This window comes from Trachemys scripta, chromosome 4 (assembly GCF_013100865.1).
Source record: "Trachemys scripta elegans isolate TJP31775 chromosome 4, CAS_Tse_1.0, whole genome shotgun sequence".
Classification (NCBI taxonomy): Eukaryota; Metazoa; Chordata; order Testudines; family Emydidae; genus Trachemys; species Trachemys scripta.
Genome location: NC_048301.1, coordinates 101,001,619 through 101,019,744, shown reverse-complemented (window position 1 = coordinate 101,019,744; position 18,126 = coordinate 101,001,619). Strand labels below are relative to the sequence as shown.

The window sequence follows — 18,126 nt, the reverse complement described above, 5'->3', positions numbered from 1 at the left end:
CTTCTTCCTTACCTTCAACAGACAAGACTTTGCTAAATGCCTCTTCTGACGTTAACTATAATAAGGCTGCACCTTGATTTGAACAGTTGAATCTCCATTATTAACATTTGTGCAACATAAAGTGCTTGGTTGGCTCAATCAGCTGGATAAAGGTGGTGCCTAATGTGTGTGTTTTTCTCATTCGTTTCCTTTCCATTCTTTCCAGGTGCATACAAACTGAAGACGAACGGACATTACAGTCCATGAAATCTTGTATTAATGAAACATTAATCACAGTCGCACAGTATTTCGGCCAATTGATAGAATTGGCCTTAACATATGAGATACAGGTCAGTAAAAACTGAATGCATTTTTTTTAAACATTGTATTGAAGGTGAGTGGGGTTTTTTTGTTTGGAATGGTGGAAGTAAAATATTTACAGCCCTCAGTCCCTACAGACCTGAGGTTGGTGCTTCAAGCATCCTGAAAACCGTTCCAATTTTGTTTTGAGACAGAGTATCTCACAGACCCTGAAAGTAACCTATTCAAGTCTTCACATAGCCCATCACTGATCAGACCCTTCTTTGATTTCATGCACACTTTTTCCAGAGCACCAGTATCCTTCACTTTCTCTGTTCATTGATCTGGTTCTGATGTCCCCAACAAAATGATTACGTGGCTGCCTGAGTTGATCACGTCTGCTGTCAGGCTCTCTTCAGTTTAAAGGAGCTGACCTCTGGAGAGAGTCCAAATAATGATTCAGTGCTTCTACTCTTGTTGTTGTTGTTATGCTTGTTACAATAGTGCCTAAGGACCAACCAAGAATGGGGCTCCATTGTGAGAGGCACTGTACAAAGTAGTAAAAAGGGTAGAACACACAAGCAGAGTGAACAATATGAGGGGTGGGCTTAGGAGTGGATCAGTTAAATAGAAAGAGAAGGTAGATGAAAGGGATAGGGGAGGGGTTTAGAGGGGCAGGTATGGAAGACAGGTGAGGAGATACTGAGGCCTGGTCTACACTAGGAGGTTATATTGAATTTAGCAGTGTTAACTCGAATTAACCCTGCACCCGTCCACACAACGAAGCTATTTATTTCGATATAGAGGTCTCTTTAAATCGATTTCTGTACTCCTCCCCAATGAGGGGAGTAGCACTAAATTCGACATGGCCATGTCGAATTAGGGTAGGTGTGGATGGAATTCGACGCTAATAGCTCCGGGAGCTATCCCACAGTGCACCATTCTGTTGACGCTCTGGACAGCAGTCTGACCTCAGATGCTCTGACCAGCCACACAGGAAAAGCCCCGGGAAAATTTGAATTCCTTTTCCTGTCTGGCCAGTTTGAATCTCATTTCCTGTTTGGACATTGTGGCGAGCTCAGCAGCACTGGCAACGATGCAGAGCTCTCCAGCAGAGGTGACCATGCAATCGCAGAATAGAAAGAGGGCCCCAGCATGGACTGATTGGAAGTCTTGGATCTGATTGCTGTGTGGGGCGATGAGTCCGTGCTTTTGGAGCTGCGATCGAAAAAACGGAATGCGAAGATCTACGAGAAGATCTCCAAAGCCAGGGCAGAGAGAGGATACAGCTGGGATGCAATGCAGTGCCACGTGAAAATCAAGAAGCTGAGACAAGGGTACCAGAAGACCAAAGAGTCAAACGGACGCTCCGGATCCCAGCCCCAGACATGCCGTTTCTACAAGGCACTGCATTCCATTCTAGGTGCAGCCGCCACCACTACCCCACCACTGTCCGTGGACTCTGAAGATGGGGTATTGTCGACGGCCGCTTTCTCGGAGATGTTCGCGGACAGGGAAGATGAGGAAGGAGATGAGGAGGACGAGGCAGTCGACAGCGCTTTCAACGCTGATTTCCCCGACAGCCAGGATCTCTTCATCACCCTCACGGAGATCCCCTACCAATCCTCCCAATGCGGTAACCCAGGCCGTGAATCAGGGGGAACATCAGTAGGTAAGTGTTTTAAACATTTATTTTGAACAGAATAGGAATGGTATCTTAACAATGGGTTTTTCATGATTAGTTTGCCCTAGGCGCTTTAGTTTCTAGTCCTTGCCAGTGCAGCTACTGGAAAAGTTTGTCAACATGTCCGGTTTTTCATGATTAGTTTCACCTAGGCGCTTTAGTTTTTAGTCCTTTCCAGTGCAGCTACTGGAAAATTCTGTCAATATGTCCGGGGATAGAGCAGAAATCCTCCTGGGACATCTCCACGAAGGTCTCCTGGAGGTATTGTGAAAACCTGTGCATCAGGTTCCTGGGGAAAGCTGCCTTATTGCATCCTCCATGATAGGAAACTTTTCCGCGCCAGGCTAGCAGCAAGTACTCCGGGATCATTGCCTCGCAAAGCATGGCGGCATATGGCCCTGGTGCTTGCTGGCATTCACACAGCATGCGGTCTTTCTCTGTCTCCGAAATCCTCACCAGAGTGATATCACTCATGGTGACCTGCTTTGAATTAGGGGAATGTTAGTATTGGGACTGATTGCCTGTTCCTTTACATAACTGTAACTGGCCGTTTACAGCCATGCGGTGGAGGCATGACAGGGGCAGCATGCAGGGATCTTTCCCGGGGACAGCCGCGAGGAGGGTGAGACAGGGGCAGAGTTCATGCTGGCCGGATTGCCAGCAGCAGGAACTGGCCAACGCTAGGAGCATTGCTTGGAACGTGAAAGGAGGGCACTGCTATAAATTAAGCTTTAAGCAGCCAAAAGTCTATGGCTTACCATGTCCGCCTGCTAGCTGAATTCCGTTGTCCGGCCCCGCTTGTGTGATCTGTACAGCAAGACCCCAGGCACTCAATGGGAAGGCCGAAAATTCGACCTTGTACTGAGTGCGCATGTGATAGGTTCTGTGCATGGTCTTGTTCACAGAGAAAGACTATATTCATTGTTCGCAAAACTGTATCTTTCTGAGGAATTCACTCCCTTTTTCCCATCCCACAGCTGCGAGTGTCTCCCAAGCTACCCTGGCATCCACCTCCCAGAGGCTGGCACAGATCAGGCAACGAAAGAGAAGGACACGGGACGAGATGTTCTCAGAACTTATGGGCTGCTCCCGAGCCGAGGCGGCACAGCAGACCCAGTGGAGGGAGAACATGTCGGAATACCAGCAATCACACAGCGGACGGGAGGACAGGTGGCGGCAGGAAGACCAGCAGGCGACTCAGACGCTGCTTGGACTAATGAGGGAGCAAACGGACACGCTCCGGCGCCTTGTAGATGTTCTGCAGGACCAGAGGCAGGACACAGCCCTGCTGCATTCTCTCTCTAACCACCCACCCGCACCACAAAGTCCCATCCCCACCTCACCCAAGGTCCCAAGAAGGAGGGGCGGCAGGGGCCATGAAAACAGTCACTCCACCCCTGCAGACTGCTCATGTAGCAGAAGGCTCTCATTCCCAAAGATTTGATGAATCCTTTCCTTCACTCCAAAAGCACTTCACCGAAGCCCCAGTCCCAGTTTCATCCCCTAACTGTGTAGTTGTTAATAAAAAATACGTTTCTGTTAATTAGTGTTTCAGTCATGTTCTTTTAGAGGAGAGTGTGTTTGAAGGGGGGAAAGGGGGTTGGTAATTGGAGAGGACAGTCACCTTTACCAGGGTACAGACACGGGGGCAGGTTCAGCAGAAGGTCACACACACATTGCAGTCACTAGGCACCCAGGTCAGTCTGGGAGGTGGTTTTCATGTTCTGTGTGGGGGGGCTATGTGAGTTTGTGGCCGGGGAGGACGGTTACAGATCTTATGCAGTGGTCCTTAGCCTGGATGACAGAGCCACGCAGCAGGGGATCTGTAACCGCCCTCCCCCGCCACAAAGTCACATAGCCCCCAGACACACAGTCCCGAAAAGGAGGGGTGGCAGGCTCCGTTGAAACAACCAATCCACCACTGTGGACCGCTCTAGGAGCAGGAACCTGTCATTCCTCGAGTTTAGAAGCGTCCTTTCCATCACTACACCCGCTCCCCACCACAGTCTGAGTCCCAGTTTCAACACTTTACCACGAAATCCTTAATAAAGAAAACGGTGTTAATGAACAAAGTTTAATTTATTTTATTTTTAAAGGTGTGTTGGAAGGGGGGGAAGGGAGTTGGTAACTGGAGAGGATAGTCAACATTAACTGGGTAAAGAAAAGGGGGCAGGTTCAGCTTCTCTTTAAACAAACTTAATAGTCACAGGTTACCCTGCTCACTCTGGAACCTAGCTTTCAAAGCTTCCCGGATGCACAGCGCATCCCGCTGGGCTCTTCTAATCACCCGGCTATCTGGCTGGGCGTAATCAGCAGCCAGGCGATTTGCCTCAACCTCCACCCCACCATAAACGTCTCCCCCTTGCTCTCACAGAGATTGTGGAGCACACAGCAACCTGCAATAACAATGGGGATATTGGTTTCGCTGAGATCAGAGCGAGTCAGTAAGCTTCTCCATCTCCCCTTCAGACGTCCAAAAGCACACTCCACCACCATTCTGCACTTGCTCAGCCGGTAGTTGAAGAGTTCTTTTTCACTGTCCAGAGTGCCTGTATAGGGCTTCATGAGCCCGGGCATTAGCGGGTAGGCTGGGTCCCCGAGGATGACTATAGGCATCTTCACATCCCCAACAGTTATTTTGTGGTCCGGGAAGTAAATACCTTCCTGCAGCCGTCTAAACAGACCAGAGTTCCTGAAAACGCGAGCATCATGAACCTTGCCCGGCCATCCGACGTTGATGTTGGTAAAACGTCCCCTATGGTCCACCAGTGCTTGCAGCACAATTGAAAAGTAGCCCTTTCGGTTAATGTACTGGCTGGCCTGGTGGGCAGGTCCCAGGATAGGGATGTGAGTTCCATCTATAGCCCCACCGCAGTTTGGGAATCCCATCGCAGCGAAGCCATCTATGATCACCTGCATGTTTCCCAGGGTCACTACCTTTGAGAGCAGTAGCTCAACGATTGCGTTGGCTACTTGCATCACAGCAACCCCCACGGTAGATTTGCCCACTCCAAAGTGATTTGCGACTGACCGGTAGTTGTCTGGCATTGCAAGCTTCCAGAGGGCTATGGCCACTCGCTTCTGGACAGTCAGTGCTGCTCGCATCCGGGTGTCCTTGCGCTTCAGGGCAGGGGACAGCAACTGACAAAGTTCCAGGAAAGTTCCCTTACGCATCCGAAAGTTTCGCAGCCACTGTGATTCATCCCAGACCTACAGCACTATGCGGTCCCACCAGTCTGGGCTTGTTTCCCGGGCCCAGAATCGCCGTTACACAGCATCAACATGACCCATTGCCACCATGATGTCCACAGCGCGGGGTCCCGTGCTTTGTGAGAGGTTTGTGCCCCTCTCAGACTTAATGTCCTCACCGCGCTGCCGTAGCCTCCTTGCCCGATTTCTCAGCATCCGCCTCTGAAAAAGGTGGATGATAAGGTGCAAGGTGTTGACAACGGTCATAATTGCAGCGATGATCGCAGCAGGCTCCATGCTCGCAGTGCTGTGGCGTCCGCGCTGTCAATCACCAAAAAAGTGCGCGAACTGATTGCCCACCGGTGCTTTCATGGAGGGAGGGCAGGAGTGAGGGTTGAATGATGACAGTTACCCAAAACCACCCTCGACACATTTTTTGCCCCAGCAGGCATTGGGGGCTCGACCCAGAATTCCAATGGGCAGCGGGGACTGCGGGAACTGTGAGATAGCTGCCCACAGTGCACCACTTCCAATGTCGACGCTTGCCCCATTAGTGTGGACTCACAAAGTCGAATTACTGTCCGTAGTGTGGATACACACATTCGACTTTGTAATATCGGTTCCACAAATTCGCTTTAAGTAAAATCGAACTACTCTCGTAGTGTAGACATACCTTGAGGGAGTGGGGAAGATGGGATTGGCGAAAACATCCAATCAGCACAGGAAGTCAAAACTGTGGGAAGTTCTCTGAATATCCCTGCATTGACTGTTTCTGCCCCGATCAGATGGAGTCTTCAGCTCCTCTCTGTTGTTTTTTTCTCAGGGCCACATGATGGGAGGGTGGGGAGGTGCCATGTGGGTCCTAGTGCCCCCAGAGCATCTGTGGTCTCTCCTGCACAGTTCTGGGTCAAGGCGCGTGCTGGGGGAGGTGGGAGGTGGGGGAAGGGTGGCTCCAGTTGGGCCCCATTTTATAATCTTCTGCCAGGGGAACAGTCCCTGCTTTTGGCTCCTATTGGCTGGAGTTGCTGGCTGCCTCCTCTCCACAGGTTTTCCCCACAAGGCCACATCTGTCCTAGACTTTAGGTTCTAGTGAGTGAAATATGTAATTGTGTATGAGCTAAACAAACCCATTATCTTTTTTTCCCTCCCCAAATCAGAAAATAACCAATTAATGAATGATGGTAAAAGACACAAACAGTGCCTCTCCTTACCCAGAAATGGAAGATTTTTCTCCCTTCCCACTTAGGACCAAAGGACTCTAGAGAACAAACCCCTTCCTGCATGGAACCTTTTCAGTAAATGCACTGTATGATCATAGAACCGATCATTTAATCACCTTTTGGAAATATAAGGACTGGGACTGTGGCATTGGACTGGGATTACATATTTATTTACCCTGGGAACATTCTTTAAATGGTAACAACTCAATCTGTACCAATTTGGCTAGATTTAAACCATGTCTTGTAATATTTGTGCATATTTCAGAAGCTGATGCTAATATAGCCCAGAAATGTTATGTTTTCACTGCAGAAAAGGAACATGAAGGGCTGAGAATTGAGGAAATAGTTATAGTACTTTGAATACTTTGCCAAAATTAAATTGCTTCTGTGCTCTAATTTAGAGCAGAATTTAACTTGTTGTCTTAAGAGATTCAAACTCATTATGGCCTGTTTGTTACATTCTTCTCTTTCTAATATCTTAGTTTTAAAACAGATTGTTGCCCAGGAAATGGGAAGCTAGAGAAGCGATTTTCAGCATCCCAGAGCTAAGTCAAGGTAACAAGCTGCCTGTCGTTGAGCTTTAGTTATGGTTTATGGGAACCATATGTAATGCCACAAATGATTCCAAGCATAAATAGCTGTGTAAATAATTTAAGTCATTATTTCAATTTAGCAAATAAAGTAACTAGGCTGTACTCAGACTTGCCTTTTTTCTTTACCTTAACTAAAAGGAAAAGAAGTTGGATTCACTTTATAGTTAATGACACTATGTTTGTGTGAAATACTGAATCACTTTATTTTAAGGGAAGCATAAATAATTTCTGTGAACGATTGTATATGGAAGAGCGGTGTGTGTTTGTTTGAATGGGTGAAAATTTGGAAAGAGTTCAGGGTCACTAATACAAAAGCACTTTTAGAAACTGTTTAAAATCTTTTCACTTTTGTTTTATGTTACCTGGCATAGTACATTATACAGTCCCTCCTAGAAAATGTGTCCACCCTGGAATTCAAAGGAGTGTACCTATTCCTTTTATTCTAGTGCTCAGAGTCCATCAGGATAGTTCCCGAGGCTGCCTGTTGGCTGGATGCCTAGTGTCTATGTGCTTGGCTAAAACTAGAAATTTTGTGAGTGGCCACAGCGCTAGTATAGCACTGCTTGGGAACCACATGCATGAGTGTAGTGAGCCTGTTGAGGTCAGAACTGCCAACTCAAACAGCAGCTCTCTGTCCTGATAAATGTTGCTGTAATGTTACACCCCATATTCTTCATAGAAATATGGTTATGATATGAATATGGCCTAAGATATATTTTATGCAAGATGGGTCTTGTAAGTTATCATTGGAAAGGTTATGATTTACTGAATGTGATTATCCAAATTGTATGCATGTATCATTTCTGTATCTAAAGTTAGAAATATTGACTATGTAACAATTACAAGTGGGTGTGTACTTGGGAGAATGTCTACTAGACAGTAAGCAATCATCCTGGATAAGCTATTAAGGAGAACCATAGAACTTTGAAGATACTAATCTCTCTCCTTCCTGAGAAGTGTCCTGGGAAGTTGCTGCAACACTACTAGGTCAGGTGGTCCAGTCACCTGTTACTAAACACCATCTTGGACTTCTAGTAATTTTCCACTAAAAGATTCCCGCCTTACGTAAATTTTATTTAAGGCTTGGAAGTAGGTTGATCTGGATTCTCTCTTCACTGCCTTCCCAACCAAGAAGAAAGACTGCTAAAAGTACCTGAAAAGAAAAAGGAACTAAGCTGAGGGAAAGGCAAGGGCTGATCCCGACTGAGACAGAGTCTAGTCTGTAAAAAGAAATAACTGGAAATCTAAGTTACAGAAACTCTGTATCCTGCCTAAAGTCAACATTTAGGGAAGAAATTACATTTTGTAATGTGTTTCTTTAGTGAATCAAGTTTAGTTTGCGTGTTTTGTTTTATTTGCTTAGTAATCTGCTTTGTTCTGTTTGCTATCTCTTATCACTTAAAATTTACCTTTAATAGTTAATAAACTTATTTATTGTTTATAACATAACCCTGTTTGTGCAATTTATAATTGTGTGTGTGTGTGGGGGGGGAGAAGTTGTGCATATCTCTCTTCACACAGGGAGAGGGTGAATTTTTATGAGCTTGGGCTGTGCAGATCTTTTTATATAGCACAAGACAATATTATATCGGGTGTACTTTGCAGATGGAAGCCATACTGGGCAATTTCCTAGCTGAACTTTCCCATAGAGAGGTGTTTGCAGGCTCTGTGTGATTCTACAGCTGGTGCTCCCTACCTGTGTGTGTGCTGCCAGAGGCCAGAGAGCCTGATTCAGCAAAACAGGGAGAGGGAGCCCAGGCTAGTGGAGTAGGCAGGCTGAATGAAATCCCAGTGCATCAAGTGGCAACCCGTCACAGTTGCCATGGATTGTGAGGCTTTTACTCCTGTCTGGATTAATGTTAAAATGTAAAACAATAAGTTCTGTGGCTTTCTAAGAAGACTTTTTGGGCAGTGGGGTTAAAAGTTAAAGACAGAAATACAGCCTGTTGAAGAGAAGTGGACTGAATTTTGGCTCATAAGCTTATAAATGTGGAATTTTTCTCTGCACTTCCAAAGATATGAGAAAAATAAAAATACAGAGCTTCTTTCTTAAAGACCATTATCATTGTGTATTTCTTCTTTGTAATGATAACATGCACTGGTGGAGAGAACAACATTAAATGTAGCATCATGGAGTCTATACTCTTCTAACAACCCCCTTAATCTGCGCAAATGCAGTGGTACACATGCAAAAACAAGATAACAATTTAAAAAGAAAATATGCATTTAATCAATTACATTTACTGGAGACTTAATCGGTGTTTTTTCTGTCACAAGGCCATGCACTGACCTATGAGACTTCCTCTATAGTTTGAGGGTACCTAATAGATCTTAGCAGAATCCTATTATAGAACTGTGGAGCCTAGAAGAGGAAAAGACCTGTTAGGTCAGTAGTCTGCAGCATTACTTCGGCGTAAAAATAGGAGATTCATAGCATTATGTCAGTTATGAGCTAAGCAAATTAATCACCCTTTGCAAATCATAGAATAATTCCATGCTAAATCAAATAATGTTCTCCCAAATAATTACAGTGCTCTTTGTTCAGTATGTTAAATATATTATTATTTTCTTAATAGAGATCTCTATATAAAGAGGTGTAGAGGCAAATTCAACCCTCAGTTACATCTATGCAGCTGAAATAAATATGTTAATCCAATGTTAATAAGGGCAGAATTTGGTCCATACAATGTCTTTTTCTCTCTCTTTCCCTTCACTGTGTGATTAGTAACTTCAAAACTGATTAAACTGACTAGAGTCAGTTACTCCAACCTAAAAGAAAAACCACAGCGATCCCCCCCTTGATTCTTCTCATTGGAAGTAACTGGTGTTTATTATCTTTTTGTGTTGCACAGAATCTTGTGAGACAAATAAATTCATCAGATAATATATATATCACAGAATCATCTACCATTGGTTTATTCAGCCTTACCCAAGAGGGTGCTCAATTGTGCCGCATCATAGCTAAGGTAAGGTGCACACAAATTCATTCAATGTAGCGTTAACTGGCTATTTTTTTTTATTATAGTTGCATGGTCCAGAGGTTTCCCAAGTGTTGGGGAAGCTACTTCTTGTTCTGAGAGCAATCCAGAAGTAAATCTAGAACTAGATTAATTACCATGTATTATGGGAATGGTTGGTTTAGAGTTACTAACTGGGCATTTATGATAAATATACTGTACAGGTTGTAATATGAAATTTTATAGTGCAGCAGGCTGGTACTTTTTATTTCAGCTAATCCAGTTTAATGATAAAATAAATTTTTACTTTAAGAAACCATGTTTTTCTTCTTTTATTTAAAAATATCAAAGAAGACGGACATACGGGAGAGTGACAGCTGGGTAGAGGATGGCACAGATGATGTTGCATTGCAGGTGTCATGGAACATGTGACCCTATCTCAGTACTGACATTTTAAGTGTAATTGTGGTGTTCATAATATAGCTATTTATGTAGAAGTTGAAGTTTTCATGAGGCGCTAATTCAATATTTTCCCCCTTAAATTTCCATCTGTGAGGCTAGAAGAGCTAAATGGTAATGGTGGAAACCTCCTGAAATAGGCCACGAGCCAGTCTGAACACAAATAGAACACAGCATGTTCGTTAAGGGGATAATTACATCACATCACTGTGTTATGATGACAACCCAGAAGAACCGGCCTTACTGGAACCCAGCCTTGTTACTGGCACATGAATTGGCTAGAGAGGGCTAGCTGCTTTCCTGTATGGCTAACCTTTTGCCGTCTATTCTCTAGGGATAGGCTTTTGATGAGTTACAGGTTCTTTTGGGCTTTTTAATAGTGTACGCTCCCATCGGCACCACCCCAAACACTGTGTATTCGGCATTAGAGTGACCTCTGTAATTTATAACATACTGTCCACTGGAATTTTATGCTTCAGTATCCTTATTTTATCCAGTTCAGCATTTTGAAAATTCACCTTGTGCCATTCAAAAATCATATGTCATATACAACCCCAGTCCATACACAACTTCCATTGATATCAGTGGGAATTCTGCCATGGATTGAAGGATATCTGAGAATAAAGGGGTCTGTTGTTCCCTTGATATTCAGGCCGAGCACCTGTTAATATTTGAAACTTACATGGACATACCAATAGGAGAATGGACCATTCACATTTCTAGTTTCCTTACCATTTCTGAATCTGCAACTAGCTGTGGATATCTTACATTTATTATGTGTTTTGCTTAACTATTTAATTCCATAAGCCATTACAAGAATAGTTTTGACAGTTTTGTAGTAAATTATCTTTTGCTACACGACAACACTTGATCCAGTTGGATCAAGATATTTTTTCTTATCAGGTATAAAAGGAGCATCATGTTCTTTTGAGACATATTGATTGATAAAACTCTGAATTGCTGGATGCATGTATGCATTTAACTGATAACATCATTTTCAACATGAAAGGGCAGTAGACAATTTTATCTGTCAGTCATTTTAGCAGCTTTTAGAAACATTTGGCATCAATGAAGAGTAGGCTTAAAATGTTTTGTTTATGTTTTTAAAACTGAAGGTGCATTGTAAGGTATAGATATTAGAACTCTACTTGAAGTCCCAAAAGGAGTTTCAAGGAAGAGTGCTAGTTTATGACTAGAGTAAAGACAGTATACTGTCGAAAGAACTAAAAACCTGTATTTATAAATTTGTTTTCAAATCTAAAAGAAAATAATAACCCTAGGAGAAGATATGTCTTTTAAGAGACTCATGGCCGAATCAATAATACATGAACCCCAAAAGAGTTTGAGTGACTTCAAATTAAAGTAAAAACAACAATTACTGGTATAGTTTATCAATGAAAGTGGAGGCTTGCACTATGTATGTTGATATCCTATGCTATTTGTATAATTTAATTGATGCCAATTTCTCTAACATACATGTTCATGAATTGCCAATATTTATATGGATTCTGAAAAAGTAACTTAAGGTCTGATCCAAAGCTCACAGATGTAAATGAAAATACTTCTAGTAGGTTGGGCACTAATAGACTTTACAAAAACAGTTTTATTAGTTTTATTTTGTTAGCCTTATTGTAGTTCATTTTCCTCTACAACCTAGTATAATATACTTATCTTGTATCACTTAATTAACTTCCTTTAAATGCTTGAGTTAAATGTTTAACTCAATAGCTCTGCAAAATATCAAGAAGAACAAGTGTGCTAGTATATTTATATGAACATTGAGCAACATCTTTACTTTAAAATGTAATGGACAGTAGTATCCCCACTGCTCTGCTCCCGGAAATTGGCAAAGATGCATCTGCATAGAGCCCAGTGGAGGGATGAAAACAACCCATTTCATGCAGAATGGCTTTTTCACACAAAGAGGATTTTATTGGCATGTAAGAATACTAACACCTAACTCTCATACAGCACTTTTCATCAGCAAATCTCAAAGTGATTTACAATTTTTAATGTGTTTATCCTCACAACACAGCATTGTGAGGAAGGGAAGTATTGTTATCCCATTTTTACAGATGGAGAACTAAGGGTTTGTCTCCACTTACTGTGGATCAACACTGTGGCGATTGAGCCACAGGAGGTCGATTTAGTGGGTCTGGTAAAGACTCGCTAAATCGTCTGCTGATGGCTCTCCTGTCGACTCTGGTACTCCACCGTAATGAGAAGCATAAGGTAAGTTGACGAGAGAGTTTCTCCCATCGACCCAGCGCAGTGTAGACACCGCAATAAGTCGACCCAAGGTACGTTGACTCCAGCTACATGAATAACATAGCTGGAGTTGTGTAACTTAGGTCGATTTAGCCCCATAGTGGAGACCTGCCCTAGGTTAAGGCACAGAAAGGCTAAATAACTTACCCAAAGACACAGGAAATCTGAGATAGATTTTGAGGGTGAAAAGAAACCTTATATCTACTCTAAATGAGCAGCCAAGCATTCCCTTCACCTCCTGGGGCAGGAATTGTACTGGGAGTGGGAAAAGATGTTTCATGGGCTAAAGCACACTGTGCTCTGTAGATTGTTATGCTCATAATGGCCTCTTAGGAGACTTATAAACTGGTGCGAGTGCCTCCTTAGGCCCCTAGCCAGTCCCAGGATTACGGAGCAGAAAGGTGGCATAAAGCCACCTTTGCCTTCTGTCCTTGTTAATGAGAACTTTAAGGTTTTCTATGGTGCTTCTGGAAATTCTCCTGTCATTTAGCTGCCTCAGTTCAGTCTGCTCTAACTAGAGATTGCAGAGCATATTAGAACTGAAGTGAATACCTGCAGCTATCAGTATTAGTTATTTAAGGAATAAGAGGGCAAAGTATGTCACAGCTTTATAGAGGAAAAGCTGCACATTCTAAAATGCAGCCATTTGGCTGGGTTTCAACTGCAACCCAAGATCTGTACATGTTACTGTGATGTATTCAATGAATTACTCAGTCCAATGATTGTCCATCCTTTAAGGAAGCAGAACCATTAGTATGATCTGATCTAAAAATCCATAGTTGAAATGTTGCCAAGTTTGTTTTAGTAACCTATCAAATTATTTAGAGATCTCCTGTAGACAGCATTAATTGCACATTGGGTTTAGGCTTAATGTTATCAAAATAAACATTTCTTTTAAAAGTCCAATCTTATCTCTGCAATTGTGAAAAGAAATGCTAACAAGATGATGCAGGCACATTTAGTATAATGTTACAAACATGTACATTGTGGGCTGATGCGATGTTACTCAGCAGTTACTTCTACTAGTGCAAAATGGCTGTAAAATGATCATCTTCAGTTTTGGTAGCATTTGATACCCAATTTGCACTGGTGTAAAAGACTACACAAGATGCAGGGCTGTAGTGAATCTGGCACTGTGTATGTTCATTTAAAAAAAAATGTTATGAATGTCCCCTAATATATTGTAAATAGAGCAATCCGAATACATATACATTTTTAAACCACGACATGCACACAAATATGTGCACATGTATAAAAAGGGCTAAAGTGCCATGTAAGAAAATAAAATGCCAATTTACCAAAAGATAAGATGGATATATAGCAAAAATAATATTTCTCACATAGTTGTTTGTATTTTTAAATGAATTCACTTTGGGTTTATTTGCACCCCTTTGTGTGCCATTTACTACTACAAATACTCATGGAAAATGTTTTTTTAAGCTTTTGTGTTTGAATACTTCCAGAAAGCAAGCCATGGAGATGACTGATTATTTCAAATAGTGAAGAAATTAGAGAAAATCTCAATGTGTTTGCATAAATGCTGTGAATAGAAAAGGAAGCAAAACTGATCAAATAGTTTTTCACTGATCTCTACTTCCAGTGGTAAGATGATGATGATCTTGAACCTGCACAGGTGGACAGAAGGGGAGATGAGAGAGAGTCTTTCCTCCACTCATATATATATATTTGTCTTTCTGCAAAGGCAAGCCACAGACCAAATACTTTCACTTCCTGAATGCAAGGACAGTACGAGTTTGTGACTGACACTAGAATGAGACTTAGCACATGGTTCCACATTGGCCAGCAAAACTTTACTAATGAAGGTCAGGGGAGAACATGTATCATCCTGTAGAAAGGTGACAGAGCTCCCATTCTAGTTTCTAATCGCCAGAGCTCCAAGAGACATTCTGAGGCGGCCAGAATGCTTCCTGGGACTCCCACTAATTCCCTCTATCACAGGCCCAAGATTATACAGACTCCATATAAAAAATAATCTCCATCTACCACTGAAGTGAAGGCATGCTGGGGGTGGTGGTGAAATGCCACAGCCATTTAACAGTGCGCTGCAACAACACACAAACCACAGGGGAGCTGACGGCAGGTAAAGTTATTACCATGGCCAGCATGTTAGGTTGAGTGCTATGGAATCTTTAATTTCATGAAGGTCAGGGCCTCTGCAAGCAATTCCAGCAGCCCCTTAGAATCATAGAATCCTAGAATATCAGGGTTGGAAGGGACCTCAGGAGGTCATCTAGTCCAACCCCCTGCTCAAAGCAGGACCAATCCCCAACTAAATCATCCCAGCCAGGGCTGTGTCAAGCCTGACCTTAAAAACCTCTAAGGAAGGAGATTCCACCACCTCCCTAAGTAACCCATTCCAGTGCTTCACCACCCTCCTAGTGAAAAAGTTTTTCCTAATATCCAACCTAAACCTCCCCAACTGTAACTTGAGACCATTACTCCTTGTTCTGTCATCAGGTACCACTGAGAACAGTCTAGATCCATCCTCTTTGGAACCCCCTTTCAGGTTGGTAGTTGAAAGCAGCTATCAAATCCCCCCTCATTCTTCTCTTCTGCAGACTAAACAATCCCAGTTCCCTCAGCCTCTCCTCATAAGTCATGTGCTCCAGCCCCCTAATCATTTTTGTTGCCCTCTGCTGGATTCTTTCCAATTTTTCCACATCCTTCTTGTGTGGGGCCCAAAACTGGACACAGTACTCCAGGTGAGGCCTCACCAATGTCTAATGGAGGGGAATGATCATGTCCCTCGATCTGCTGGCAATGCCCCTACTTATACAGCCCAAAATGCCATTAGCCTTTTTGGCAACAAGGGCACACTGTTGACTCATATCCAGCTTCTCATCCACTGTAACCCCTAGGTCCTTTTCTGCAGAACTGCTTCCTAGCCATTCGGTCCCTAGTCTGTAACAGTGCATGGGATTCTTCCGTCCTAAGTGCAGGACTCTGCACTTGTCCTTGTTGAACCTCATCAGGTTTCTTTTGGCCCAATCCTCTAATTTGTCTAGGTCCCTCTGTATCCTATCCCTACCCTCCAGCGTATCTACCACTCCTCCCAGTTTAGTGTCATCTGCAAACTTGCTGAGAGTGCAGTCCACAGCATCCTCCAGATCATTAATGAAGATATTGAACAAAACTGGCCCCAGGACCGACCCCTGGGGCACTCCACTTGAAACCGGCTGCCAACTAGACATGGAGCTGTTGAGCCCGACGATCTAGCCAGCTTTCTATCCTCCTTATTGTCCATTCATCCAGCCCATACTTCTTTAACTTGCTGGCAAGAATACTGTGGGAGACTGTATCAAAAGCTTTGCTAAAGTCAAGGAATAACACATCCACTGCTTTCCCCTCATCCACAGAGTCAGTTATCTCCTCATAGAAGGCAATTAGGTTAGTCAGGCATGACTTGCCCTTGGTGAATCCATGCTGTTACTGATCACTTTCCTCTCCTCTAAGTGCTTCAGAATTGATTCCTTGAGGACCTGCTCCATTTTTCCAGGGACTGAGGTGAGGCTGACTGGCCTGTAGTTACCCAGATCCTCCTCCTACCCTTTTTAAAAGATGGGCACTACATTAACCTTTTCCCAGTCATCTGGGACCTCCCCCAATCACCATGAGTTTTCAAAGATAATGGCCAATGGCTCTGCAATCACATCCGCCAACTCCTTTAACACTCTCGGATGCAGCGCATCCGGCCCCATGGACTTGTGCTCGTCCAGTTTTTCTAAATAGTCCCGAACCACTTCTTTCTCCACAGAGGGCTGGTCACCTTCTCCCCATACTGTGCTGCCCAGTGCAGCAGTCTGGGAGCTGACCTTGTTCGTGAAGACAGAGGCAAAAAAATCATTGAGTACATTAGCTTTTTCCACATCCTCTGTTACTAGGTTGCCTCCCTCATTCAGTAAGGGGCCCACACTTTCCTCGACTTTCTTCTTGTTGCTAACATACCTGAAGAAACCCTTCTTGTTACTCTTAACATCTCTTGCTAGCTGCAACTCCAAGTATGATTTGGCCTTCCTGATTTCACTCCTGCATGCCTGAGCAATATTTTTATATACTCCCTGGTCATTTGTCCAAGCTTCCACTTCTTGTAAGCTTCTTTTTTGCGTTTAAGGTCCGCAAGGATTTCACTGTTAAGCCAAGCTGGTCGCCTGCCATATTTACTGTTCTTTCTACACATTGGGATGGTTTTTTCCTGTAACCTCAATAAGGATTCTTTAAAATACAGCCAGCTCTCCTGGACTTCTTTCCCCCTCATGTTATTCTCCCAGGGGATCCTGCCCATCAGTTCCCTGAGGGAGTCAAAGTCTGCTTTTCTGAAGTCCAGGGTCCGTATTCTGCTGCTCTCCTTTCTTCCTTGTGTCAGGATCCTGAACTCGACCATCTCATGGTCACTGGCTCCCAGGTTCCCATCCACTTTTGCTTCCCCTACTAATTCTTCCCGGTTTGTGAGCAGCAGGTCTAGAAGAGCTCTGCCTCTAGTTGGTTCCTCCAGCACTTGCACCAGGAAATTGTCCCCTACACTTTCCAAAAACTTCCTGGATTGTCTGTGCACTGCTGTATTGCTCTCCCAGCAGATATCAGGGTGATTAAAGTCTCCCATGAGAACCAGGGCCTGCGATCTAGTAACTTCTGCTAGTTGCTGGAAGAAAGCCTTAGATGCTGGGCCTCAGATGGAAACCATCTAATGTTATCACCACTTCCTACAGTACCTTGGGCTTTTTTTTTGGAGGGGGGGGGGGCGGTGTCTCTCATTAAAGTACTTTTCAAGGACAAGCCATCTTGGGTAATGACAAGAATATAACATGTAGCAGTGTGGCCAGGCTACATTGGTAGCCTCAGCGAACACAGACACACAAAGATGCAACTTCATCTGTGTTTGGGTAGGAGTGTTAGACATTCTGATGGGTCTGATTTTTCAGATGTTCTCAGCACTTCCATTTCCCCTTGACTTAACTGGAATTGTGTGACAGCAGCATTTCTGAAAGCCAGTCCCTAAATTGTTGAACTGTGAGGGAAATTTTATAAGGGTGAATAACTGAGCCATGTGCTGTTCACTGTGTTAAGAGCGGAGTTTGTCCATGAAACACAGCTTTATGCTGAAATTACAACTACACCTAAATAGTAAATATTAATTCTAGCAAACATGACATTTGCTAATACCAAATATCTCTACAACATACGTGCATAAATCCAGCCTGTACAGTGCTGACTCACCTGGAGCCTAATCTTGCCCCCAGTGAAGTTTAATGGCAAATGTCCTATTGACTTCAATGCGTGCGGGATCAGGACATACACAAAGAGGGCTGCCAATATGGTTCAGGCTAGATCTGGATCGAGTCCCTAACTGCATGTTGTCACTCAAAGTATACAAGATGTTGATATTAAAGGTAAACGATACATATTGCAACAGATTATCCCTGTCTTGCATAGATAGGCAGGATGTAGAGTGAATACAA

The 18,126-nt window shown here is 43.5% G+C and overlaps 1 protein-coding gene across 1 annotated transcript in view; it reads left to right on the top strand.

Annotated features, from left to right (window-relative positions):
* INSC (INSC spindle orientation adaptor protein) overlaps window positions 1-18,126 on the top strand; it is a 226,189-nt gene that overhangs the window by 119,645 nt on the left and 88,418 nt on the right. Inside the window, exons 5-6 of the mRNA XM_034770348.1 lie at window positions 206-329; window positions 9,818-9,931. Coding sequence (XP_034626239.1) covers window positions 206-329; window positions 9,818-9,931 — 238 coding nt within the window. The remainder of the gene's footprint in view (window positions 1-205; window positions 330-9,817; window positions 9,932-18,126) is intronic.